This window comes from Amblyraja radiata, chromosome 1 (assembly GCF_010909765.2).
Source record: "Amblyraja radiata isolate CabotCenter1 chromosome 1, sAmbRad1.1.pri, whole genome shotgun sequence".
Lineage (NCBI taxonomy): Eukaryota > Metazoa > Chordata > Chondrichthyes > Rajiformes > Rajidae > Amblyraja > Amblyraja radiata.
Genome location: NC_045956.1, coordinates 123,392,612 through 123,420,378, shown reverse-complemented (window position 1 = coordinate 123,420,378; position 27,767 = coordinate 123,392,612). Strand labels below are relative to the sequence as shown.

Sequence of the window (27,767 nt, the reverse complement as noted above, 5' to 3'; positions counted from 1 at the left end):
TATGAAGCATACTTTCTAGTCTTAACAGATGTGGTGGAAAAGCATGATATGAGAAAAAAAACAATGCAATAATGTAGCTACTTAAAGCTAATAATATAGCCTGTACACACATCCTAATATACATTGATGGCGCCGAAGTAGAGATAGTCAGAAGCTTCAAGTTGTTGGATATAAATATCACCAACAATTTGTCCTGGGCCAGCCACATCAAAGAAAAGCACACCATCACCTCTTCTTTATTAGAAGGCTTAGGAAGTACAGCAGATTCCCAACAACCCTCACCAATTTCTACGGATGTGCTTTAGAAACCATTTTATTGGGATACATCACAGCAAGGGTTGGGAATAGCTCCATCCAAGACTGCAAGAAATTGCAGAGAGATGTGGACGTAACCCAGACCATCACACAAATCCACATCCCTTTCATGGACTCCATCTACACTTCATGCTGCCTTGGCAAGTCCATCTGCATAATCAATTACCAGACTCATCCGGTCACTTTTCTCCCTCTTCTATCAGGCCACAGATGCAGAATAAATTAAACTAAACTAAACTTCCTTTGAAATCCAATGGTGAATTTATCCAATTGAACTCAAAGCTCTGCCTTCAGACAGACGCTGTGTTAATCAGTCAATAGAAAGGTTGATAAAAAGCAAGTCTTTATCCCATTACATGATGGTCATTTATTTGCCTTTCTCTAACACTTTAAATTCAAATAAGATACAACAGTGCCACCTGGTGGCTTCTAGAAACTGGATTGATATAGATCATTGTGCAATTAATTGTGCATTCCTTACTATGTAGTTAACTTTGTGTTCTATTGCAATTTCCTCATAATATTAGTCTCACTTTAGCACCTTAAGCCACTTCTAAAATTGTATTCCAATCTTCAATTGCCTTTGCCTACTTCGCAGTTTACAATCAACACAAACGTAAATGATATAATAAATATATAAATATATAACAACTTGCAAAAGCTGATACGAATGCAAGAATTTGATTAGTTAATTACACAAATAATTATCTGACATGTTGGAAATGTTCTCACAAGATAAACTGAAGCTCAAATGAAAAATATTATCACCTTTTAATAGGAAATGCATATGAAAGATATTATCTGCAATGATTAACACTTACTAAAAAGTTATATTTGTCCAAAAGACAGCCTTGTAAAGAGAATCAGCTCAGTAAATTGAACCTGCATGAATAATGATGTAACTTACCTGTGCAAAGGGAGTCACAATTGGGTCATCTCCATGGCTGCAAAATATGAATAAATTAATTGTTATATTTTACATTATCAAAATGGACTATAGCTGTTGATTAAAATGAACGTGAATTAAAGATATTTTCACAGAATAATGATTCATTTTGAACATTTTCATTTCTTCATGAAACAACGTTGAATGAGCTATAAATGAATGCATTGTACCTGGCACCTGAGCAACAGTGTCACAAGTTCTGAATGAGTTTGCCTGAGGGGTCCTAGCGGACAAGTGTTCATTATGGATATTAACCACGGCACGGATATCTGGGATGACAATGCACCCCATAATACCTACCTCCATTAACAATGCTCTTTTATTATCCTCAATAGATGTTCAACTGCTTGTATGAAAACTCCATTAAAAAGACTCAACCTCCAGAAAATTAACAGCCTCAAATTTGTCTCAGTCACACAAGGCGATTCTAAGAACAATCCACTTTGAGAACTGTGCTGGAGCAGTATAGTAAAACTGTAATAATACATTATCCGACAATTCGGAAACCTTGATAGTTTGGTATCTGATGATGCTTGCCATGCTCTTCTGAAACTCACTAAGGCCCACTTCCTGCGCTCTCTCTCAACTAACTGGGGCCCGGTTCCCTCACTGGCCCTTTAACCCGACAGGTACTTGGGTTCCCACACTTCCCCTTTAATCCACCAGGACGCCAGTTCCCACATTTCCCCTTTAACCTGCTAGGCCCCTGGTTCCTACACTTCCCCTTAATCTCTAAGGTTTTGATTTCTGAATGAATGAATAAGTTTATTGGCCAAGTATTCACATACAAGGAATTTGCCTTGGTGCTTCGCCCGCAAGTGACAACATGACATACAGTGACAGTTAGGAATGACACATAAAACATTAATAATAAAACATTATCGATTAAACATGTGAATTACATAAAATACCAGAGCAAAAGGAGGCTACAGATTTTTGGTTATTGAGTAGAGTTACTACTCATGGAAAAAAGCTGTTTTTATGTCTAGCTGTGGCAGCTTTGACACTCTGGAGTCACCTTCCAGAGGGAAGTGATTCAAAGAGTTTGTGGCCAGGGTGAGAGGGGTCAGAGATAATCTTACCCGCTCGCTTCCTGGCCCTTGCAGTGTACAGTTCGTCAATGGAGGGAAGGTTGCAGCCAATAACCTTCGCAGCTGATTGAACAATTCGCTGCAGCCTCCGGATGTCGTGCTAAACCAGACCATGATGGAGAAGGCGAGGACAGCGTCTACAACGGCCATATAGAATTGAACCATCATTGCCTGTGGCAGATTGTGCTTCCTCAGCTGCTGCAGAAAGTACAACCTCTGTTGTGCCTTTTTGATTGTAATTTCCTTTAATCTCAGTTTGCCCCTGGTTACTGTGCCCGCCCCTTTTTAATGACCAGGGCCATTCCCTCTCAACCCGAAACGTCACCAATCCCTTCTCCCCAGAGATGCTGCCTGCCCTTCTGAGTTACTCCAGCATTTTGTATCTAACCCCATTTATTGTACTCCCTTAATATTTATCAGGTTAAATGGAACATTTATTTTTATGCAATATCAAGAAAATTTTAATGAAAAATGTTGAGATATTAATAAGAAATAACATCCAAAAGTCCACAAAATATGCCAGACTGGCACAAAAATCCTCAACCTGCCGGATTGTTGGGGTTTTAAATATCCACACCGCAAAGGAAATCACAACATAACACACTGTTGTCGAGGCACCAAACGTGGTGAATAAACGAGTTACTTTATTCAGGCATTTTTGTGGAGGGCGTTTTCTTCTCTTAACTCTTAATCAAATCAATGAAACTAATTTGCTTACAACTTTAAAAATGGATAAGAAAGATATGCCTAAAATTATACCATTAATAAATATTTTTTTGTAATTCCTTATTTCTAGTTTTAGTTTTGCGATATTTATTTCAATATTTTTGCTGTAGGGTTGTGGATGTGGATGGCAAATTTGCCCTTATCTTTAGTATTAAATATCCATGTTGGTGAACAATCTCCTGGGTTGCAACTTAAAGAAGTAACAATTTCGTCCAGGACAATTCCTGGAGAATCTTCAAATAATTAAGAAATGACAAACAATTGCTGCTGATAAAAAAAAAAAACGGTTCTTTAAGCCTTTGAATATTTTTTTGGAGCAGTGATTAATGTGACATTACTAGGTTGAATCAATAAACCATGATGGACATTTTGGAGCTATGGAGCTCTTATTTTCCTTTCAAGTTTTATTCTAATTATGTTGGCACATACTGTACAAATAGATTAATTAAACACATTTGTTTTGTTTTTTTGGATAAGCTTTGTAATTTTATTAGATGAGAAAGATTGGAACAATCCTCATAAGAGCATTGACCAGTATAGACAATTTAGGACAAATGGCTTAAGACTCTGCCGTAAAATGTCTGTATTACAGATGTTCTTTTTAAATGTTTTTTTTCCAGATGGCTCTTCAACTTAATATCGCATTCATGACACCTGAATCTATCAAGGGACATTGTTGATTTTCAGTTTGACACCACAAAGACTCACTTATATCCTCATAAGTTAGACTCAAGCTGTGGCCACCTCAGTTTCACACTCTGCTAATAGCGTGTGGCAATAGCCTCCTGTGCAGAATAAAAGTAAGCACTGTTTTAAAGTACCCATTATTACAATTAACTGCACATAAATCATCTGTGTGTATATCAACTTTCATCAACAGTAATGCGTCCTTCATTAGCATCAAATCCCAACTGAATTACTGCACTTTATGTTTTGACACCTTCATTATCTTCAAAAGGCCTGCCAAAAAAAGCCATTCCATGGAGCCAGATAATTTTAGACATGCCCAGAAAAGGTAAGGAGTTGAATGTTGGAACTGCATTATCTTAAAGTTCTAGGACGACCAGCCTCCAACTGACACATTGCACATGACATCTTTGCCCTGTCACAGATACTATTGAGGCATATTTCTGCCTTACTCTGGAAATTGATATGTGTGATGACTCTGGTGAATAAGAATGTGATCCCAAAAAATTATTCTAAACATAGCCAGAGCCAAAAGAGGCATCGTAATTTTGAGTGATAGCTATTGTGACTTCAATAATTTCAATGCTAGTAACTCAGCAAATCACACTCGTGTAGAGCATTTAAAGAAATCCCATACTCACAAATATGGCTTACATTGTGCCCTTTCAAATGCAAACTGATTAAAATATCAGTTATTAGTGCAATTTTTCACAAAATGTATTATTGTTTCAAATATGGTCCCAATCCAATATGAGTACTTAACTAAGTAGACTATTATTGAAAATATAAATAACTGAAATATATTCTGTAATCTGGCAAACGATGCATCCAAAGTACACCTTGAACAAAACACAAGCCGGCAAAAACAATATTGTTGGCGTTTATGTTCCAATGTATACTGCAAGTCAAACATTTGCAGCAGAAAATATAGCCAACCACACTGGAGTTATGAGAGGTACCAAATGTATAAATGCAGCTCTCCTGAAAACTCCCTAAAAAGGGAATGCTGCCTCTGGAATTTGTCATGAAATTACTATAGTAACTGCATAAATATTAAAATAGTTTGTATTAATCACAAACAAAATGATTTTGGACTGTTTCTTTTCACTTGGAACCAACGCTGGCTGCTCAAAGAAAGTGCATGGCCCATAAATTCCTGGACATGTAAAGGTGTTGCCATGAGACAAAAAAAGCGAATGAACTGTGATTGGCAAAGGGTAAGGAAGAAAGATTGCTGGGAAAAAAAAAATCAAGATCACAAATATCTTTCAGGAATTTAATCTTCCATCTTTGCTCTGCTTGGCTTATATGCAATTCCAGGGTAATTGCCTCTTCAGGTCGGAAGCAAATAGGGATGGACAACGTGTCAGAGTTGTGAGCAATTTCCACAATCCATGACTAAAAGCAGTCAATGTATTTTTAAAATTTTAAATATGCAATTTTTACTTCTACAATTTGTGCTTGGAGAACAGTTCATCTGAACCTTGTTGGGGGAAATCAAGGGAGATAGGTAGGCAAAGTACAATTCAAGTAAAAGATTGGCTGAGAAATTATTGAATAAGAAGCAGACTTGGGAAGGACAGCACAGCCTTTTCTTGCTCCCATTTCTTACTTTTAAAAATTGCAGACTTTGTTATCTAATGTCAATAGAAAATCAAATCAAAAGCAGTTGCTTACTGCTGTTCAAAGCTGGACTTCTTCATTTCACAAGGCAAAATCTGTTGGTTTACTTTGTGATTGGACATGGAGTCTATACCAGATAAGATTCCAAGCATTACGATGGTTAGACTTAGCAAAGGATCCAAGACCACATAAATTTCAAGAGAGACTATGGAGTAAATTTATTTTTCTTTAGTTTAATATTTTTATTCATGTGTCATAAAGTCATACAGCACAGAAACATCCCCCAGCCCAACTCATTCATGCTGACCCATTAATGCCATCTAAGCTAATCCCATTTGCCAGCGTTTGGCCCAGATCACTTTAACTCTTCCTGTCCATGTACCTCTGCAAGTGACTTTCAAATACTGTTACAATACCCACTTCAACTAACTCCTCTGGCAGCTTGGTCCATATACCCACCAACCTCAGTTAAAAAATCGCCCCTCGGGTTCCCATTAAATCTTGCCCGTCTCACCTTAACCCATGTCCTCTGGTACCCTGGGTAAAAGACACTATTCTTCTCAGGATTTTATACACTTCTATAAGATCACTCCTCAGCCTCTTGCACTCCAAGGATTACATTCTTAGACTGCCCAACCTTTTTCTTTAGCTTCAGCCCTCAAGCCCTGGCAACATCTTTGTAAATCTTCTTTGCACTTTTTCCTCCTTAATGATATCACTCCTATAGCAGGGTAAGCAAAACGGGAACAATATCCTAAATGCGGCCTCACAACTGTCCTGCATAACTATAACATAACATCCCAAATTCTATACTGACTGATGAAGACCAAAGTACCAGAAGCCACCTCTACCACTTGGATACTTGTGATGCCATTTTCAGGGAACTATGTACCAGTACTCCTAGATCCCTCTGGTCTTTTATCCTCCTAAGCTTTTATGAGTTTTAATTTACTTTCTATTTTACTTTAAATATTTAGTAGTTCTTTTATTTTTTTCAAATTACTGACATAAAAGTATTAAAATCAACGATGACCACAGGCATCAAAGCCCCGTTGCAGGCTAACTGGCTGCCTAAGGTTGTCAGCAGCAATTCAGGAGCAGGCCTTGGACGCCCTGCTCACCCAAAACCTGTTCAGGGGGTCTCCAGAAGGAAATAGCGATAGACTTGCACACCCAGCCAGTTCAGTGGCGGCAAGGACAGGCCAGAGAGCATGATCTGGTCCAGTGGTTCACATCACCACAACATGGAAAGCAATGGTTTTTAACAATGCATTGTTTACAATTTGGAGTTCAGCTCAGAAACGACCACTAGTGAAGCTCAGTGGCACAACTACTGCCTCACGGTTCCAAAGGGGCGGGTTTGCTCCCAACCTCGGGTGCTGTTTCTGTGGAGTTTGCACATACTTCCCGTGACCATGGGTTTCATTTGGGTGCTCTGGTTTCATCCCACATCTCAAAGACAGATGGATTTGTAGGTAAATTGGCCCTAGCTTGGAGGGAGTGGATGAGAAAGTACATAGGACTAATGTGAATGGGTCAGAGTGGACCCGGTCAGTCAAAGACTGTATTTCTACAAACTAAAACTAAATACTAAGCTGTTGAAGATCCATGTGAATTATTAATGAACTCAGAGGAAGGAACTAAGAGGTGGGCAAATCTCTGGAAGAACTAAGGATGGGCAGCCAACACACTAATAGCACCCACATACTAGAAATGTGTTTTTTATTATCATTTAATCAGCAAAACAAGTTGCACTTGACTAGCCAATTATCATTAAATTTTACAAGCTACAGTAACTTTTTGCATTAAACTTTACTGTTGATTTTCTACAGCTATTCCCTTGAAACATGGATTGGGTTTTAGAAGGAATAGAATTACATCGTTAATGCAATCCATTTCTAGTGAAGTTAATGTTGTAACATTTGTTCCTTGAACATAGTTACATGTGTTATCAGCTAATATTTCCAGAATACCATTTCTGATAGTGCAAGATCTGAATGTGTAGCCACACATTGTTTAAAGTCCCCTTGAATATCAAAAGCCTTCAAGCTCATCTTTGTTTTTATTGTCTTCCTTTCACCTTTCTATGATAATGGAGAGAACAGAAGTAACAATTTCCTTTACAACTTTGTACAATACATTGTTTTTTTTTGTTGCAATAAGTGGCCCAAATTAATTGTTTAAAACTTATAAATGCAGGAAGCAATACCACAATCACAAATTCACAAATTCTAGTAGAATTAGGCCATTCGGCCCATCGAGTCTCCTCCGCCATTCAATCATGGCTGATCTCTGCCTCCTAATCCCATATTCCTGCCTTTTCCCCATAACCGACGACACCCGCTCTAATCAATAATTTGTCTATCTCTGCCTTAAAAATATCCACTGACTTGGCCTCAGCAGCCCTCTGTGGCAACGAGTTCCACAATTTAACTGCCACTGACTAAAGAAGTTCCTCCTCACCTCCTTTCTAAAAGAGCACCCTTTAATTCTGAGGCTATGACCTCTGGTCCTAGACTCTCCTACCAGTGGAAACATCCTTTCCACATCCACGCCATCTATGCCTTTCATTATTATGTAAGTTTCAATGAGGTCCCCCCTCAACCTTCTAAACTCCAGCGAGCAGAGGTGGGTGTACATACATTTATTACAAGCATGTACAAGTATTATTACTTCACATCTCTTCAGATTTGAGTAAAATAAGTGAGGCTTCCAAAAATCCACATTGAATTTTCCTTTTATTTCTGGTTAAATCCACTGATAGCTCCACGTGTATTTTTAATTATGAAATAATATTACAATTTTTACACAATCAGAGAACAATTCTGCCTTTATTAAAAGTAATGTTAGATTTCTTTGTAAAATCTGGTCCAGAAATGGCACAAGTGGCATTAAAAACTAAAGGTAATGCAAGCATGTTCTGAACATTGATCTCTCCATGAAATTCTCCTCAGGTTTGTGGTTGTTTTCACTTGCAAAGCAGGGGACAACTTATTTGTTGATGATCATAGCATACATGCACCTTCTGCTAGATTAAAAGACAACACCAAAAGGATATTTAAACTGTACAACACAGCAATGTATTTTATATATATCACACAATACAAAAATAATGGATTAATGGAGTTATAATGAAAATAGTTTCTGTTAAGAGTTCAGATGATGTGATCACTCCAAGTATGATTTTAAGGTTATCTCAACCTTTCAATGGGACTGATTTTTTTGCAATCATTCTTATTTATCCATAGTTTTATATACAATGTATTTGGATGGATACTGAAGAGATTATTTAGATTAAAGATCCAGAAAGTTATTGTTAGTCTCAAGTTTTTTGCAATTAGAACATTGTTTTAGTGACTAAATGTCACACTTATGTACAGATTAACGATTGCCAATTCTGGCAGTAAACAATTACACTTAGAAATTGGATACATTTCCACTAAGCTGCATTATTATGACAATAATTTTATTTGAATAGGTTTATCCCACGTGGAAAGAGTACATGAAAATATTTCACATATTTCAAATGGCCAACATTGTTACAAGCATTATGTCAAAATATATTTCTGTGTAAATAGGTAACATTGAGAATGGCTACTGATTTTGACCTCATAAGTCAAAACATTTCAGTTCTATTTTATTTTGCTTGTGCAATAAGGGAATGGGGTAACAGGTACCAACAGACAGCGATCCCATAATGCAAAGTGCCTCTCTGCTCAGTCCACCAACCCATATTGCAATTTACCAATTGTGGCCACGTTAGTGGGACACAAAGTGCTTTCTCAATGGCTTGAGGGCAAAAACTGTCAAGAGATTCTACTGTGCTGAATTATTTATGCAGCTGATTTGGTCACTGCATTCAAAATGGCTACAGTCACTTGCATGCTTCATCTCAAGTGACAAATAAGACTATGATTATAAAATATATGTTATACTTCATATAGGTAGGCAGCTCAGGAAGTAAGATAAGAATAGGCAGTCCCATGGGTCATGGACTTGGGGGAAAGTCTGGAGCAAAATACAAAATAAAAAGTAGTCAGGGAGAAGAACTAAGTGGCTGAAGCCCGTGGGAAAGGTGAGTCAGAGGGGGAAAACTGTTTAAAAAGAGCGCCAAAAAGCAACCAGACTTAGCCCAGAGCTTACATGGATTTTGAACAAGTAGCAACAAAGAGAAGCAGGGAGAAGAACCGTGAAGGACTGAGTCGTTCCTCGACGAGTCCTACAGTAAGATTGTTACACCTAAGGCGCTGGAAGAGAGAAGGTGGATGACGGTGAGAAAGGGATGGAAACATGGAATGCAAAGATCCCCGGGTGTTGTACCTCTTGTGAACAGCTTCACCCACTTAGAAGGGAAAAAAGATGTTAACACACTGTGCGGCGCACTGGCTTGCGAAGCAAAAAGAGCTGTTGAGCCAAAACCAAAGAGGCCGACGTCAGTTGGAGACTCTATTGTGAGAGGTACGGACAGGGGTTTCTGCGGCAACAGACGGAATTCGAGGATGGTGTGCTGCCAGGATCCAGGATGTGACGGACAGAGAGCAGAAAATCCTCAAGGGTGAACGTGAACGTGAACAACTGGAAGTTGTAGTGCATGTTGGCACAAACGATGTAGGAAAGAAGGGGATGAATATTCTGAAGCATGACTTTAGAGAGCTCGGAAAAATGCTGAAAAGCAGGACATCCAGGGAGGTTATCTCCGGTTTGCTTTCAGTTCCTCGTGCTGACAAGAGCAGAAACAGGGAGATGCAGGACCTGAGTGTGTGGCTGAGGAACTGGTGCAGGGGGCAGGGATTTAGATTCTTAGACCACTGGAATCTGTTTTGGAGTAAGGGGGAACTGTACAAAAGGGACGGATTGCACCTTAACATGTGTGGGACCGACAGTCTGGCAGGCAGGTTTGCCACTGCGACACAGGTGGTTTTAAACTAAATAAGGGGGGGGGGGGGGGGGGGGGGTGTCAAATGGGATAGTCAAGGACAGAGTTTAAGGGAAAGGGAGTAATGGGATAGTTAATGACCCCAGTATGGGAAAGAAAGTTCACAAAGGGATAGGAGAGTATTGTATTTGAAAGCACGAAGTATAAGAAGTAAAGTAAATGAGCTTGAGGCTCAGTTAGAGGTTGGTAGATATGACATTGTGGGGATTACCGAGATTTGGCTGCAGGAGTATCGGGCCTGGGAACAATATTCAGGGTTACACATCCTATAGAAAGGACAGGGGAGGGGGGGTAGCTCTACTGGTGAGGGATGGCATTCAGTCCCTTGTGAGGGAAGACATCGGGACTGACGTGGTAGAGTCACTGTGGATTGAGTTGAGGAATTGAAAGGCAAGATCCCAAATAGTAGCCTGGATGTAAGGTGTAAGTTGCAGCAGGAGTTAAAACTGTCATGTAACAAAGGTAATGCCACTGTGGTGATGGGGGATTTCAATATGCAGATAGACTGGGAAAATCAGGTTGGTCCAGGACCCCAAGAAAGAGAGTTTGTAGAGTGCCTCCGAGGTAGATTCTTAGAGCAGCTTGTAATGGAGCCGACCAGAGAAAAGGCAATTCTGGATTTAGTGTTGTCCAATGAACCAGATATGATAAGAGAACTCGAGGTAAAGGAAGCGCTTGGAGGTAGTGATCATAATATGATTAGTTTTAATCTGCAATTTGAGAAGGAGATGGTTAAATCGGAACTGTCAGTGATGCAGTTGAACAAAGGGGGCTATGAAGGCATGAGAGGGGAGCTGGCCAAGGTAGACTGGAAAGGGATCCTAGCAGGAATGACGGTGGAACAGCAATGGCAGGAATTTCTGGGCATAATCTGGAAGATGCAGGATCATTTCATTCCAAAAAGGAAGAAAGATTCTAAGGGGACTAGGAGGCAACCGTGGCTGACAAGGGAAGTTAGGGATAGACTAAAACTAAAAGAAAAGATGCATAACACAGCAAAGAGTAGCCGGAAGCCAGAGGATTGGGAAACTTTCATAGGACAACAGAAGGAAACAAAACGGGCAATACGGGCTGAAAAGATGAAGTACGAAGGGAAGCTGGCCAGGAATATAAAGAAGGACAGTAAAAGCTTCTTTAGATATGTTAAGGGAAAAAGAGTAGTAAAGTCAAATGAGGGTCCCTTGAAGTCAGATATACGAGTGAAATTATTATGGGCAACAAGGAAATGGCAGAAGTTGAATAGGTACTTCATAGAAACATAGAAAATAGGTGCAGGAGTAGGCCATTCGGCCCTTCAAGCCTGCACCGCCATTCAATATGATCATGGCTGATCATCCAACTCAGTATCCTGTACCTGCCTTCTCTCCATACCCCCTGATCCCTTTAGCCAAATGGGCCACATCTAACTCCCTCTTAAATATAGCCAATGAACTGGCCTCAACTACCTTCTGTGGCAGAGAATTCCATAGATTCACCACTCTCTGTGTGAAAAATGTTTTTCTCATCTCGGTCCTAAAAGACTTATCCTTAAAATGTGACCCCTTGTTCGGGAACATCGAGAACAATCTTCCTGCATCTAGCCTGTCCAACCCCTTAAGAATTTTGTAAGTTTCTATATGATCCCCCCTCAATCTTCTAAATTCTAGCGTGTACAAGCCGAGTCTATCCAGTCTTTCTTCATTTGAAAGTCCTGCCATCCCAGGAATCAGTCTGGTGAACCTTCTCTGTACTCCCTCTATGGCAAGAATGTCTTTCCTCAGATTAGGAGACCAAAACTGTACGCAATACTCCAGGTGTGGTCTCACCAAGACCCTGTACAACTGCAGTAGAACCTCCCTGCTCTTATACTCAAATCCGTTTGCTATGAATGCCAACATACCATTTGCTTTCTTCACTGCCTGCTGCACCTGCATTCCTACTTTCAATAATGGATGGGATTTATATAGCGCCTTTCTAATACTCAAGGCGCTTTACATCGCATTATTCATTCACTCCTCAGTCACACTCGGTGGTGGTAAGGTACTTCTGTAGCCACAGCTGCCCTGGGGCAGACTGACGGAAGCGTGGCTGCCATTCTGCGCCTACGGCCCCTCCGACCACCACCAATCACTCACACACATTCACACACAGGCAAAGGTGGGTGAAGTGTCTTGCCCAAGGACACAACGACAGTATGCACTCCAAGCGGGATTCGAACCGGCTACCTTCCGGTCGCCAGCCGAACACTTAGCCCATTGTGCCATCTGTCGTCCCAAAAGTTCAATGACTGGTGTACCATGACACCCAGGTCTCGTTGCATCTCCTCTTTTCCTAATCGGCCACCATTCCGGTAATAGTCTACTTTCCTGTTTTGCCACCAAAGTGGATAACCTCACATTTATCCACATTATACTGCACCTGCCATGCATTTGCCCACTCACCCAACCCATCCAAGTCACCTTACAGCCTCCTAGCATCCTCCTCACAGCTAACACTGCCCCCCAGCTTCGTGTCATCTGCAAACTTTGAGTGGTGCATTTAATTCCCTCGTCCAGATCATTAATATATATTGTAAATAGCTGGGGTCCCAGCACTGAGCCTTGCGGTATCCCACTAGTCACTGCCTGCCATTCTGAAAAGGACCCGTTTACTCCTACTCTTTACTTCCTGTCTGCCAGCCAGTTCTCTATCCACATCAATACTGAACCCCCAATACCATGTGTTTTAAGTTTGCATACTAATCTCTTATGTGGGACCTTGTCGAAAGCCTTCTGAAAGTCCAGATATAACACATCCACTGGTTCTCCCTTATCCACTCTACTAGTTACATCCTCGAAAATTTCAATAAGATTCGTCAGACATGATTTACCTTTCATAAATCCATGCTGACTTTGTCCAATGATTTCACCACTTTCCAAATGTGCTGCTATCCCATCTTTAATAACTGACTCTAGCATTTTCCCCACTATCGATGTTAGACTAACTGGTCTGTAATTCCCCGTTTTCTTTCTCCCTCCCTTTTTAAAAAGTGGGGTTATATTAGCTACCCTCCAATCCTCAGGAACTACTCCAGAATCTAAAGAGTTTTGAAAAATTATAACTAATGCATCCACTATTTCTGGGGCTACTTCCTTAAGTACTCTGGGATGCAGCCTATCTGGCCCTGGGGATTTATCGGCCTTTAATCCATTCAATTTGCCTAACAGCACTTCCCGACTAACCTGGATTTCACTCAGTTCCTCCATCTCATTTGACCCCCAGTCCCCTGCTATTTCTGGCAGATTATTTATGTCTTCCTTAGTGAAGACAGAACCAAAGTAGTTATTCAATTGGTCTGCCATGTCCTTGTTCCCCATGATCAATCACCTGTTTCTGACTGCAAGGAACCTACATTTGTTTTAACTAATCTTTTTCTCTTCACATATCTATAAAAACTTTAGCAGTCAGTTTTTATGTTCCCTGCCACTTTTCTTTCATAATCTATTCTCCCTTTCCTAATTAAGCCCTTTGTCCTCCTCTGCTGGAGTCTGAATTTCTCCCAGTCCTTTGGTAGGCTGCTTGTTCTGGCTAATTTGTATGCCAGGTTCGGTCTTCACTAAGGAAGACACAAACAATCTCCCAGATGTACTGGAGGACAGAGGATCTAAGGGGGTAGAGGAGCTGAAAGGAATTTTCATTAGGCGAGAAATAGTATTGAATAGGCTAATGGGACAGTGAAGAAAGCGAATGGTATGTTAGCATTCATAGCAAAAGGATTTGAGTATAGGAGCAGGGAGGTTCTACTGCAGTTGTACAGGGTCTTGGTGAGACCACACCTGGAGTATTGCGTACAGTTTTGGTCTCCTAATCTGAGAAAAGACATTCTTGCCATAGAGGGAGTACAGAGAAGGTTCACCAGACTGATTCCTGGGATGTCAGGACTTTCATATGAAGAAAGACTGGATAGACTCGGCTTGTACTCGCTAGAATTTAGAAGATTGAGGGGGGATCTTATAGAAACTTACAAAATTCTTAAGGGGTTGGACAGGCTAGATGCAGGAAGATTGTTCCCGATGTTGGGGAAGTCCAGAACAAGGGGTCACAGTTTAAGGATAAGGGGAAAATCTTTTAGGCCCGAGATGAGAAAAACATTTTTCACACAGAGAGTGGTGAATCTCTGGAATTCTCTGCCACAGAAGGTAGTTGAGGCCAGTTCATTGGCTATATTTAAGAGGGAGTTTGATGTGGCCCTTGTGGTTAAAGGGATCAGGGGGTATGGAGAGAAGGCAGGTACAGGATACTGAGTTGGATGAACAGCCATGATCATATTGAATGGCGGTGCAGGCACGATGGGCCGAATGGCCTACTCCTGCACCTAATTTCTATGTTTCTGTGACTGAAGGATGATAAATCCCCAGGGCCTGATGGTCTGCATCCCAGGGTCCTCAGGTAGGTGGCTCTAGAAATAGTGGACGCATTGGTGATTATTTTCCAATGTTCAATAGATTCAGGATCAGTTCCTGTGGATTGGAGGATAGCTAATGTTATCCCACTTTTCAAGAAAGGAGCGAGAGAGAAAACGGGGAATTACAGACCAGTTAGCCTGACTTTGGTGTTGGGAAAGATGCTGGAGTCAATTATTAAAAAGGTAATAATGGGGCATTTAGATAGCAGTAAAAGGATTAATCCACGTCAACATGGATTTATGAAAGGGAAATCATGCTTGACTAATCTTCTGGTATTTTTTGAGGATGTGACAAGTAAAATGGATGAAGGGGTGCCAGTGGATGTAGTGTATCTAGACTTTCAGAAAGCCTTTGATAAGGTCGCGCACGGGAGACTGGTGACTAAAATTAGAGCACATGGTATTGGGGTAGGGTGTTGACATGGATAGAAAATTGGTTGGAAGACAGGAAGCAAAGAGTAGGAGTGAACGTGTCCTTTTCAGATTGGCAGGCAGTGGCGAGTGGAGTGCCGCAAGGCTCGATGTTGGGCCGCAACTGTTTACCATATATATTAATGATTTGGAAGCGGGAATTAGGAGCAACACTAGGATGTTTGCAGATGACACAAATCTGGGTGGCAGTGTGAACTGCGAAGAGGATGTTAGGAGGTTGCAGGACGACCTGGACAGGTTGAGTGAGTGGGCAGATGCGTGGAGATGCAGTATAATATAGATAAATGTGAGGTTATCAACTTTGGTGGCAAAAACAAGGGGGCAGATTAATATCTCAATGGGGTTAGGTTAGGTAAGGGGGAGGTACAGCGAAACCTGGGTGTACACCAGTCACTGAAGGTTGGCATGCAGGTACAGCAGGCAGTGAAGAAAGCTAATGGAATGTTGGCCTTCATTACAAGAGGATTTCAGTATAGGAGTAGCGAGGTTCATCTGCAGTTGTATAGGGCTCTGGTGAGACCACATATGGAGCATTGTGTACAGTTTATAGTCTCCTAATTTGAGGAAGGACATCCTTGTGATTGAGGCAGTGCAGTGTAGGTTCACGAGATTGATCCCTGGGATGGCAGGACTGTCATATGGGGAATGATCGAAAAGACTAGGCTTGTATTCACTGGAGTTTAGAAGGATGAGGGGGAGCTTATAGAAACATATAAAATTATTAAAGGACTGGAAAAGCTAGATGCAGGAAAAATGATCCCAATGTTGGGCGAGTCCAGAACCAGGGGCCACAGTTTTAGAATAAAGGGGAGGCCATTTAAGACTGAGAAAAAACTTTTTCACCCAGACAGTTGTGAATTTGTGGAATTCCCTGCCACAGAGGCCAGTGGTGGCCAAATCACTGGATGGATTTAAGAGAGAGTTAGATAGACCTCTTGGGGCTAGTGGAATTAAGGGATATGAGGAGAAGGCAGGCACGGGTTATTGGTTGGGGACGATCAGCCATGATCACAATGAATGGCGGAGCTAACTTGAAGGGCTGAATGGCCTCCTCCTGCACCCATTTTCTATATTTCCATGGCTGTGGAGCTGGTGTGGGCTGGGGGTGGCATCGGCAGCCCGGCCTGGCAGTGAAGGTCGGTAGGTCTGTCCGCTACAACCAAAATCTGTTATAAAGAGGTTTCTCATAATAAGGGTTTACTGTAGCAAAATGACAAAGGCCCTGTCCCACTTTCCCGAGTTACTCACAAACTCTCCAGAGTTTTCCCCTTGATTCGAACTCGGAGAATTACGGTAATAGCCATTCCGAGGTACTCGGGGCTATTTTTTTACCCGGACATTTTTTAACCACTACGAGCCACTACGAAACATCTATGGACTGCTACGGGCTCCTACGAGCTCGCTACCGACATTACCCGAAATTCCCCGAGTTCAAATCAAGCGGAAAACTCGGGAGAGTTTGTGAGTAACTCTGGAAAGTGGGGCAGGGCCTTAATTCGGGACGTTTTTTCAACATGTTGAAAAATAGCCCTGTGTACCTACGAATGGCTATTACCGTAATTCTCTGAGTTTGAATCAAGGGGAAAACTTGGGAGAGTTTGTGAGTAACTCAGGAAAGTGGGACAGGGCCTTAACTCTTTCCTGTTAGCATTTATTGGTGAAATTCCATGGAGAATAGAGAACATTGGGCAGACAGAGTGGAAGGGTGAAGCTGGCCTAAAACCTTGTCTTTGGACCCAGGAATAATAGTGAGTGACTTTCTACTGCTGCTCCATTAGCTTCTTCACATAATTAAGGTAATAGACTCCTCTGAAGTTAGATAAAAAACTCAAATTAACCAATTAGATAAACAAAACAGTCATTGGTTTTAAGGGTGTTTGTTTAGGTTTTAGTCATTAGTATTGATGCCAAGGAACTGCTACATTCACTTACTTTCCTATCATCAATGAAAGCACTGGTTCTGATCTCCTTGAAATCAAACTGGGCCTCTGACGACGATTAATCCTATCAAACGGACAGAGTCATCAGAAATAAATCTCCAGCATTAATACTTTGCTCATCTTTCTGGATCCCAAGCGTATAAGTTAATGAAAGGTGCTCTCATTACAATGGGACACTGTGTTTGGCGTTTCAGTATTTTCTTAAAAGATGGTCACAGTGAACATTCTTTATGTTTTTTTAAAAAAGGTCAAAAGTTCAAAAAATTGATTACAATATCTTTTAATATTACACGTGCATGAAGTTTGTCTGATATGCATCTCCCTTCGGTAAACGTTTAGTTTAATTGTTTTTCTTTACTAAATTACTTGATGTGAACTATTGTTCTGAGTAGCATATTTTGCATTGTGCTACTTTGGATAATAAGTTTGCTTTTTAGAAAAACATATTTTCATAATTCAGGAAACCTTGTTCAATCTTTCTGAAAACTTGAATGTCAGACGATAGATTTTCTCAGGAAAGAAGTATTGAATGACATTCCCATGTTACTTTGTCTTAGAAAAACCTGATATGAATGCATTTAGGTATTGAACAGTAATCAACTATATCTTCGTAATTTGTAATCACACAAAATGATTTAATAATTTATCATGTTGTTTTACCCTATTGAATAATTTTCCTGAAATTGTGAATGCAAATGAATTTGAGACTTTGTGTTGCTGATTTAATGCAATCACTTGAACTCAAACCTCAGCGTCAAGGTCTTCAGACAAGGATAACAAAAACAGCAAATTTCTATTGTTGTTCCATTAGCTCCCTTCACATAGCCAAAGGCGAGCACTTTCATACAACAATATTATGGACAATATAATTTTTCGTACACCATAAACAAATTCTTAAGCAATCACAATAAATAAACAAATGTTTAGTGTTTTATTGCCCAGACATTCATTTTGAAGAATTACCAAGAGGATTTGCTTCTCAAACCAACTTTAAAATTGCTGTAGAAAACCTTGCAAGAAAACATTGCAAAATCACTGTAAAGTAACCATGAAAATTAGTGCATTAAATAAATGTATTTGTAGCATTGGAGCAGTGTTATTCAGGCTAATCTGGCCATTTCTCCATGCACATGCGTGCCCACTGACTTGCATCAATAATTAAAGAGGTTAAATTAAATCAGCAAGGAATTTATTTTTGTCCTCTGAGTACAAAGCTCAGCAAGAGTTCCCGTCCATTGTAATATCATGCCAGAAGCAAAATATAAATGGTATTTGCTTTTTGAGGGCTTTCACCAGCATGTGCAGGTGTTCGTTATCTTTTCAACACTCAGATGATTAAAAGTTACGTCTGTGTCTCAATAAATGACAGCAGAAATCTGACTGATAAAACTGCTCCATGAATGCATTCCCATTACTTGGTTCACAAAAGGAGTGGCACGGTGGCGCAGCACCGGAGACCCAGTTTTGATCCTGACTACGGGTGCTGCCTGTACGGAGTTTGCACGTTCACCCAGTGACCGCAAGGGTTTTCTCTGAGATCTTCAGTTTCTTCCCACAATCCAAAGACATACAGGTTTGCAGGTTAATTGGCTTGGTATAATGTAAACATTGTCCCTAGTGTGTGTAGGATCATGTTAATGTGCAGGGATCACTGGTCGGCGCGGACTTGGTGGGCCGAAGGGCCTGTTTCCACACTGTATCTCTAAACTAAACTAAACTAAACAGGAATGATTACACATAGGAGTTCACCTGGTAGAGGAGAACTCTATAGGAGTTCTCTTGTTTTGCATGCAACAAAAAGCTTTTCACTGTACCTCGGTAAATGTGACAATAAATTAAACTGAACTCCATTCGACTGTGAATACCCTGACTGGAGGCATTAGTTCCTGGTGCGGGAATGCCAACACGCAGAAATGCACGGGGCAGCTGAGAGTGGTGGACTCAGCCCACACCAACATGAGCGCAGCCCTCTCCACCACTGAACGCATCTACACGGTGTGGCCTCCAAAGGACTGCATATATCACCAGGAATTCACATAATCTGGGCTATTCTTTCTTTGCACTGTTACCATTGGACAGGAGGTACAGAAGCCTGAAGCTCTACACCACTGGGTTCAGGAACAACTACCTTCCTACAGCCATCAGGTTCAGTCTCTACCTTGTCAATGGAACATTAGGGACCACATCTTGCACTACCATGGGTTTCTTTTTCCAATTATGGTTTGAACTAAAGGGCCTGTCCCATTTAGGCGATTTTTTGGGCGACTACAGGCGACTGCCGCAATATTTTCAACATTGAAAATGTTTCGGCAACAGTGGCAACAATCTTTGCTGTCGTAGGTTGTCGTAGGTTGTCATAGGTTGACGTAGGTGTTGTCGTAGATGCTGTCGCCAGGTGTCGTAGGTGAATTCCATTAAAACTAGTCGCTTAAAGAGCCGCCTAAGCCCTTAATGCCTTGTTTTTTGCCGTTTTTTCTATTTTCACCATCTTGTGGAGTAAGTCATGTATAATTGTTTAAAATGTATGTTTTGTGCGCTGTCAGAGTCTGTGTGCCTACGATGCTGCTACAAGCAAGATTTTCATCGTACTTGTACCTTACTGTGCTTATGCATATGACAATAAACTCAACAAAGTTACATGGTGGTTAAGAAATCTTAGGTGTTTGTGTTGCCCAGGTGCCATTATTAGCAATGCATTTCTGCAAAACTAAGAAATATATTCCATGTTTTGTTCATCTGTACATTTCTTGAGTAATTATGAGGAAGATAAACTGATTTCCACATTAAGACAACAAACATTAACAAACATAATTTCCTCTATATTAGAGCAATATACACAGTTTGTTAGTTCCTAGTTTTGTTACACATCCATACAATTACTCTCGTAGGAATACATCTTAAAGTGCTGAGTACACTAACAAAACCAAAGAAGGAATGGTATGTTACTATTTTGAAACTCTTGGGTTAAGGCTCTATGGTCAATGTGAGCTAGATGTTATTGCACACAGCAGAAATGCCTCACATTGTCACTTTCTGGTGATCAATACAGGTATAATATGAAACAAGGGCTGAAAACGTAATCGAGGTTTAAAGTGCAACAAAACAAAAAAATACAGGAAACGCTCAGCAAGTAAGGTGGCATTCGTGGACAGAGGCGTAGTGTTCAGTTCATCAACCTAGATATGAACTCTGATCCCCTCTCCAAAAATGTTTCAAGCAATTTCTGTTTTATTTAAAATTTATGCTTTCTGATTAATGTTTCAAGTGGGCTTCATCATAAATTTCAAAACTGAGGCTTAAAATGATATTCAAACTACTTTGAATAAAATTCAAACAAAATTCTGGAGTGATAACTGAAAACCTTTGTAATATTGCATTCACTTCTGAGTGATACTTTTTAGGAAGGCCTTGGACATTTAGATGGAATGGGTAGAGTTGAATGTTCAGCCATGATTCCCCAGAACTATGCTGGGATATCATAGCACAGGCCGGAATGTCGTTGAGTACACAAGATCAAATGGCAAACAATCCCAGGGTTTTAAAAAGAGTAAAATAATGTCTTGTAAATTTAGAGTAAAATAATGTCTTGTATTGGGAGAATCCAGAATGGATGATGATTTCAGAATGTACTTTTACCTCCTCCAAACATATGTTGATGGAAATTAGAACCAATCTTTAAAAATATATAGAACAGTACTGTATAGCAACAGGCCCTTCAACCGATGATGTCCAGGTCGAAAATAATACCAAATTAAACTAATTTCTTCTGCCAGCAAGTGCTCCATATCCTCTCCATTCCCACATGTCCATGTATTTATCTAAAAACCTCTTCAACACCACTATCGTACTATAGAAACATAGAAACATAGAAAGTAGGTGCGAGAGTAGACCACCAGGTCCGTCGAGCCCGCACCGCCATTCGCTCATGGCTGAACACTAAACAGACACACTTACCCACAAACAGTAGACACAAGACACAAAACACAAGACACTACCCTCCCCTTTATACCGCTATCACCCCTCTCCACCCCAAGAACCTCGTGATCTCCTGGGGGAGGCAAAAAACCGGATAAAAACCCAGGTCCAATTCGGGAAAAAAATCCGGGAAATTCCTCTCCGACCCCAATCCAGGCGATCGACACTTGTCCAGGAGATCACTCAGGTCTTACTATACTAACCATACCTAGGTCCATATCCCTGCCCTCTCCCCGTAGCCCCTTATCCCCTTGGCAGCTAAAAAACCATCTATTTTAGTCTTAAATATATTTAAAGTTTCTGCTTCCACTGCTCCCTGGGGCAGTGAATTCCATAAATTAACCACCCTCTGGGTGAAGAAGTTCTTCCTCATCTCAGTTTTAAAAGAGCCCCCCCTTATTCTGCAACTATGTCCCCTAGTTCTAGTTTCCCCGATCATTGGGAACATCCTCGGTGCATCCACCCGATCAAGGCCCCTCACGATCTTATATGTTTCAATGAGATCGCCTCTCATTCTTCTAAACTCCAAAGAGTTTACTGTTTCAACCACCACCCCTGGCAACACATTCTCGATGCCTACCACTCTCTGTGTAAAAAGCTGGCCCAGCACATCTCCTTTAAACTTTCCCCCTCTAGAATTTGACATTTCCATCCTGCTAAAAAGGTTTGGACTATCTACACATCAATTCTTCTCACAATTAAAAGAAATACTTCTATCAGGTTTCCCTACAACCTCTGATCCTGCAGAGAAAAAAATCCAAGTTTATTCAAACACTCCTTGTAGCTAATACTCTCTAATCCAGGCAGCATCCTGTTAAACCGTTTCTGCATCTGCTCCATAGCCTCCACATCTTTCTTGTAATGGGGCAACCAGAACTCCACATAATAGTCCAAAAGCTGCCTGAACAAAGCTGCAGCATAACTTCCTGACTTTTACACTCAATGTCCCGACCAATAGAGGCAACCATACAGTACCATATGCCTTCTTTACCATTCCATCTACTTGTGTTACTACTGTCAAGGAGCTATTGACATGAACCCAAGATCTCTCTGTATATCAATGCTGTTAAGTGTCCTGTCACTAACAGTATACTTTCACTTTACCTTTGACCCCTCAAAGTGCAACACATCACATTTGTCCGGATATCTGCCATTTCTTTGCTCTGATCTTTTAACTGATCTATAACTTGCAGTACCATTGACTTCACTGTCCTACTTCACTGTCCACAATTTGACAATGTTTTGTGCCGTTTGCAAACCTATTAACCAACCCATTTATATTTTTGTTCAAGTCATTTATATATCATAAACAGTAGAGGTTCCACACTGATCTATGTTGGACACCACTGGTCACAAACTTCCAACCGGAAAAACACCCTTCCACCACTACCTGTGTTTTCTATGGGTAATTAGAGTAGGGATTAACGGGTCCCTTTCAGAATGGCAGGCAGTGAGTGGTGGGGTACCGCAAGGCTCGGTGCTGGGACCGCAGCTATTTACAATACACATCAATGATTTGGATGAAGGGATTCAAAGTAACATTAGCAAATTTGCAGATGACACAAAGCTGGGTGGCAGTGTGAACTGTGAGGAGGATGCTATGAGAATGCAGGGTGACTTGGACAGGTTGGGGGAGTGGGCAGATGCATGGCAGATGAAGTTTAATGTGGATAAATGTGATGTTATCCACTTTGGTATCAAAAACATGAAGGCAGATTACTATCTAAATGGCGTCAAGTTGGGAAAAGGGGAAGTACAACAGGATCTGGGGGTCTTTGTTCATCAGTCTATGAAAGTAAGCATGTAGGTACAGCAGGCAGCGAAGAAAGCGAATGGCATGTTGGCCTTTATAACAAGAGGAATCGAATATAGGAGCAAAGAGGTCCTTCTGCAGTTGTACAGAGCCCTAGTGAGACCACACCTGGAGTATTGTGTGCAGTTTAGGTCCCCTAATTTGAGGAAGGACATTCTTGTTATTGGGGGAGTGCAGCGTAGGTTTACAATGTTAATTCCCAGGATGGTGGGACTGTCATATGCTGAGAGAATGGAGCAGCTGGGCTTGTACACTCTGGAGTTTAGAAGGATAAGAGGGGATCTTATTGAAACATATAAGATTGTTTAGGGTTTGGACACGCTAGAGGCAGGAAACATGTTCCCGATGTTGGGGGAGTCCAGAACCAGGGCCACAGTTTAAGAATAAGGAGTATGCCATTTAGAACGGAGATGAGGAAACACTTTTTCTCACAGAGAGTTGTGAGTCTGTGGAATTCTCTGCCTCAGAGGGCGGTGGAGGCCGGTTCTCTTAATACTTTCAAGAGAGAGCTAGATTGGGTTCTTAAAGATAGCAGAGACAGGGGATATGGGGAGAAGGCAGGAACGGGTACGATTATCAGCCATGATCACATTGAATGGTGGTGCTGGCTCGAAGGGCTGAATGGCCTACTATATAACCATATAACCATATAACAATTACAGCACGGAAACAGGCCATCTCGGCCCTACAAGTCCGTGCCGAACAACTTTTTTCCCTACTCCTGCACCTATTGTCTAAATCAGCTCCGATTCCGAATTACCGAATCATCGTGGAACACACGCATCTTAATCATCTGGATCAGCCTATCATGAGAATATCACCTTGTCAAAAAGTAGAGCCTTGGGCAATTGAAAACCGACCTGAAATTGAGAGATTTCTCTTGGCCAGGATTGTAGATGGGAGAGATGAACTAAAACTGCAAATTGATAACAATTTAATTGAGCAACGAAACAAGGCATGGAGCTGAATAGCCTACTCATATTCTTACTATTAGCATGCCTGCACAACTGAAATTTAAACTATTGCTTGTCTTTGCACTTATTTCATCCCTTTTGTGGTGTTTCTTTGCTGATTTAATTTAACTTGTTTAAAAGAAGAATGGAAGTCAACATTAAAGGGGAAATGACTGACGATCTGAATCACAGATTACAAGGGTGGTAGGTTATATTTAATTTATTAGCTTAGTCATAAATATTCTACTGACACTACGAGTTAAAACATCTGAAATCTTGCTGATCACAACTTTTAAACATTTAGAACAGTTAAGATTTCAGGTAAGAGTTTCATATGAACAGGTGCATGTTATTTTATAAATTCTGCAATGTTAAAGATATAATTAGGGACGAGTAAGGGAAACATTAGTTTGCACCTACTTACAGTATACTTTGCCAGCCCCGGGGAATATTCAATGTTGAAATTTGGTGGCAAAAAATAAATTAAATTCATTTCAAACAGTGATATCCATAACTTGACAGATCCAGAAATACGACTTAATGGAAAACCCCCCCCATCAAATTTAATATATATGTTTTTGGTGCTGGCAATTTAGAATGTTATAGGGTATTTTGGCCATTACATATAACAGGTATAAAATATATACATTTGAGCTGAGGTAAGTTAAGGTATATAGTTAAGTATGCCACCTCAGTCTGATGATATAAATGTCTATCTGCTACCATATTAACATCTGCTTAGTGTTGTTTCGCTACATGAACTGCTTCTAATTTGACACCCACAGCTGGGGCTTAAAATTCTGGGGGATATCACCCTCTGGGGGTGCACTTCTGTTCATTAGTCTCTCCACAGGCCAAACAGAGAGCTGGCAGGGCTTTGTTATGTGCCGAGGAAATGTATCAACATGCTTTCCAGGAAATGCAATTAATCTCTGGGAAGGTCAACTACTTTTAGAAGACAGGCGGGGTGACCTTTCATGCCGAAGAATTTTTAAAATGTCATTAGGTCTTTGGCTTTATTGAGGCAGTGTGGCATGGCTCTGAAGTTCCTGCTGGCATTCAGTGCCTCTGCTACATCCATACAAGTGAGAATTGTTTACTTTGGTTGAATGTCCCATGAAAATAGGATACAAGGAGAGTTCTAGTTCCTTTGCTGGAAGCACTTGGCAGCACTGCAGTGGGGTGAGATCTCTGGATATTCAGACAACTATCCAAGTGTCAACCATGGCTGCACAGGGCTCACCATTATTGATATTTCTAAGGCAGAGATTGATAGATTCTTGATTAGTATGGATGTCAGGGGTTATGAGGAGAAGGCAGTAGAATGGGGTTGAGAGGGAAAGATAGATCAGCCATGATTGAATGGTAGAGTAGACTTGATGGGTCAAATGGCCTAATTTTGCTCCTATCAGTTATGAATTTATGAACCATGTAGAGCTGCTGCCTTAGTACAAGAGACCTGGGTTCAATCCTGACCTTGGCTGTTGTCTGTGTGGGGCCTGAGCTTTCTCTCTGTGACCATGTGGGTTTCCTCAGGTGCCCCGGTTTCCTTCGACATTCCAACGATGTGCGGGTTTGTAGGTTAATTGGCTTCTGTAAATTGCCCCAAGTGTGTAGGGAATGGATGTGAAAGTGGGATAACATAGAACTAGTGTGAACAAGTGAATCGGAGTAAACTCGGTGGGCCAATTATCTTGTTTCCATGCTTTATCTTTCAATAAATCAATCAGATAGAACTTTGCTATGTCTGTCAGATTATTGGATTCTTAGGTCTGATACTTTGGTTCTTGGTGGACAGTGTCTCCATCGTACAACACTGAAACAGTAATGTATGTCCACGAAAAACATATCCTAAATGTCCACAATACTTTAAAATTAATAACTTTGCATTTTAAGGGACCAAATAGAATCAAAGTACATGCAAACAAAAAGCTATGGTTAAAAAGTAATTCTCCAGCTACGAGATGTATGGGGTTTAAAAAAAAAAAAAATATGCAGAACAGCAAATAAATGGAAAACAGAATCTCCTCAAAAATATGTTCGAATTTTGTTGATCAAATGCATAAAGCCCATATGAATCATTGGAATAAAATTGACATCTGGATGGTTTTAATTTTAATTTTTTTTTGATTAATACCCATATTGACCAAAAGAAATGGCTATGAATATACTCATTTAAAGCTGCAAACGTAACAAGAATTATTTTTGAAATCTTTTATATTAATTTTGTTTGGAGACTTGAATCTTGGGACAATTATAGTCACATTATTAATTATGAGTTAGATAAGTTTCAAAGCACCCGATAAGATTCTAAGCAGAGACCAGACAAAAGTGCCTTTCTTCTGGAGAGGTTTCAACATTTTGCAGCTTTAACTGCTGGGGCACAGGGTCTAATTGGAAACAATCATGTCATGTGCAGAAAAAGGATCCATCACAAGAGGCACTATATCCCGCAGGCACACACGTAAAGAACAAAAGGACTAAAACAGGCAGATTTCCATCGATATGTCACTTACAAGGGTGTCATACCCATAGGCCAGACTCGTGGACTATCTGCTGCAGGACATTGAGGCCCCCTGATGCATTATAAGATTGCATATAAGCAAATAGAAGACAATTACATTTGCTCAAACTGTATTACATTGCTACAAGGTGAACATTCATTATCAACTCATTGTTATTTTATCTATTCCTTCTTGACAATAAGATATTCAATTGTACTCGCTTTTTTAAACATCAGAAAAGCCAAAAGACATTCATAAGCTACGATATGTAAAATTAAATCATGTTATGCAGAACAATCTATTATGCATTAACTTAATAAGCTATTCCATGTTGGTCAACATATCCACTGTTGAATACCATTAATATATAACATTTTGGAAATGAGTGTTAAGGAGATGGGGATATTAAACCAAATATAAAGAAACCTCTGATTTAAAAAATAATAATAATCTTTACTAGTGAGGAATCTAAATGACACGTTCAACAAAAGGAAAAAAAAGTATAAGTAATTCAACAGAAATCACGTTGTTCTCCCAATATAATAATTGTATCAAATATGGCAATAATAAAATAAATACTACAGAGACAAGTTACTGGTACGAAAACATTTCTCTCAAGACGTTCCTGTGAAATCAAAAATATATGTGGAGAAAATTACAACAAAGCGTCATTAGAACAAAGTAGGAGCGCTCCATTCTTATGGTATGTTGACAGTATGTTTGCCTTCATACATGGGGCATTCAGTAGAAGAGTTAGTAGGTCATGTTACAGCTGGATTGGATGTAGGCAAGACAGCACCTGGAATACTATTGGTTCTGGTCGCCACACTATAGGAAAGATGTGATTATAGTAATGCATTAAAGATTCACAATGATGTTATTGGGCCTGAGTTATAAGGAGTTACCAGTTTTCCCTGAAGCGTGGGAGGCTGCAAAGTGACCTTTCTGAGGTTTATAACATAGATAAAGTCTTTGCCCCAGGTTGGGAGAGGCCAATACAAGAGGGCACAGGTTTAAGGTGACAGGCAAAGCTTTAAGAGAGACCTGAGTGGCCAATTGTTCACACAGAGGATTGTGCTCATATGCAGTATGAACTTCTAGAGGAAATTGTGGAGGTGGGAACAATTATAAAGTTGAAAAGATATTTGGACAGGTTTGTGGTTCAGAGAGGCATCTTGGTAGGCAGTGAAGAATTTGAGTGAATGGCCTATTTCCATCCTGTGTAACTAGGACTCTATCTACCATTCAATACAAAAACTCAAGTAGTTGTACTAACCACATATTTGAAATTAAATGTTATGCTTTAGTTATTAAGTACTGTGATTATACTGATACGATTGTGAGAATACTCCATCTTTATTGTAATGAAGTGGGATTAGAACTACAACTTGTGCACACAATTT

The 27,767-nt window shown here is 40.4% G+C and overlaps 1 protein-coding gene across 4 annotated transcripts in view; it reads right to left on the bottom strand.

Moving 5' to 3' along the window:
• Positions 1 to 27,767, bottom strand: part of LOC116978833 (cAMP-specific 3',5'-cyclic phosphodiesterase 4D-like) — a 724,969-nt gene that overhangs the window by 137,572 nt on the left and 559,630 nt on the right. For 3 of the 4 annotated variants that reach the window (XM_033030092.1, XM_033030107.1, XM_033030098.1), the window contains exons 3-4: positions 26,377 to 26,436; positions 1,223 to 1,259 (exon numbers count right to left, since the gene is read on the bottom strand). In XM_033030092.1, coding sequence (XP_032885983.1) covers positions 1,223 to 1,259; positions 26,377 to 26,436 — 97 coding nt within the window. The remainder of the gene's footprint in view (positions 1 to 1,222; positions 1,260 to 26,376; positions 26,437 to 27,767) is intronic. The other variant, XM_033030093.1, reaches the window with a different exon arrangement.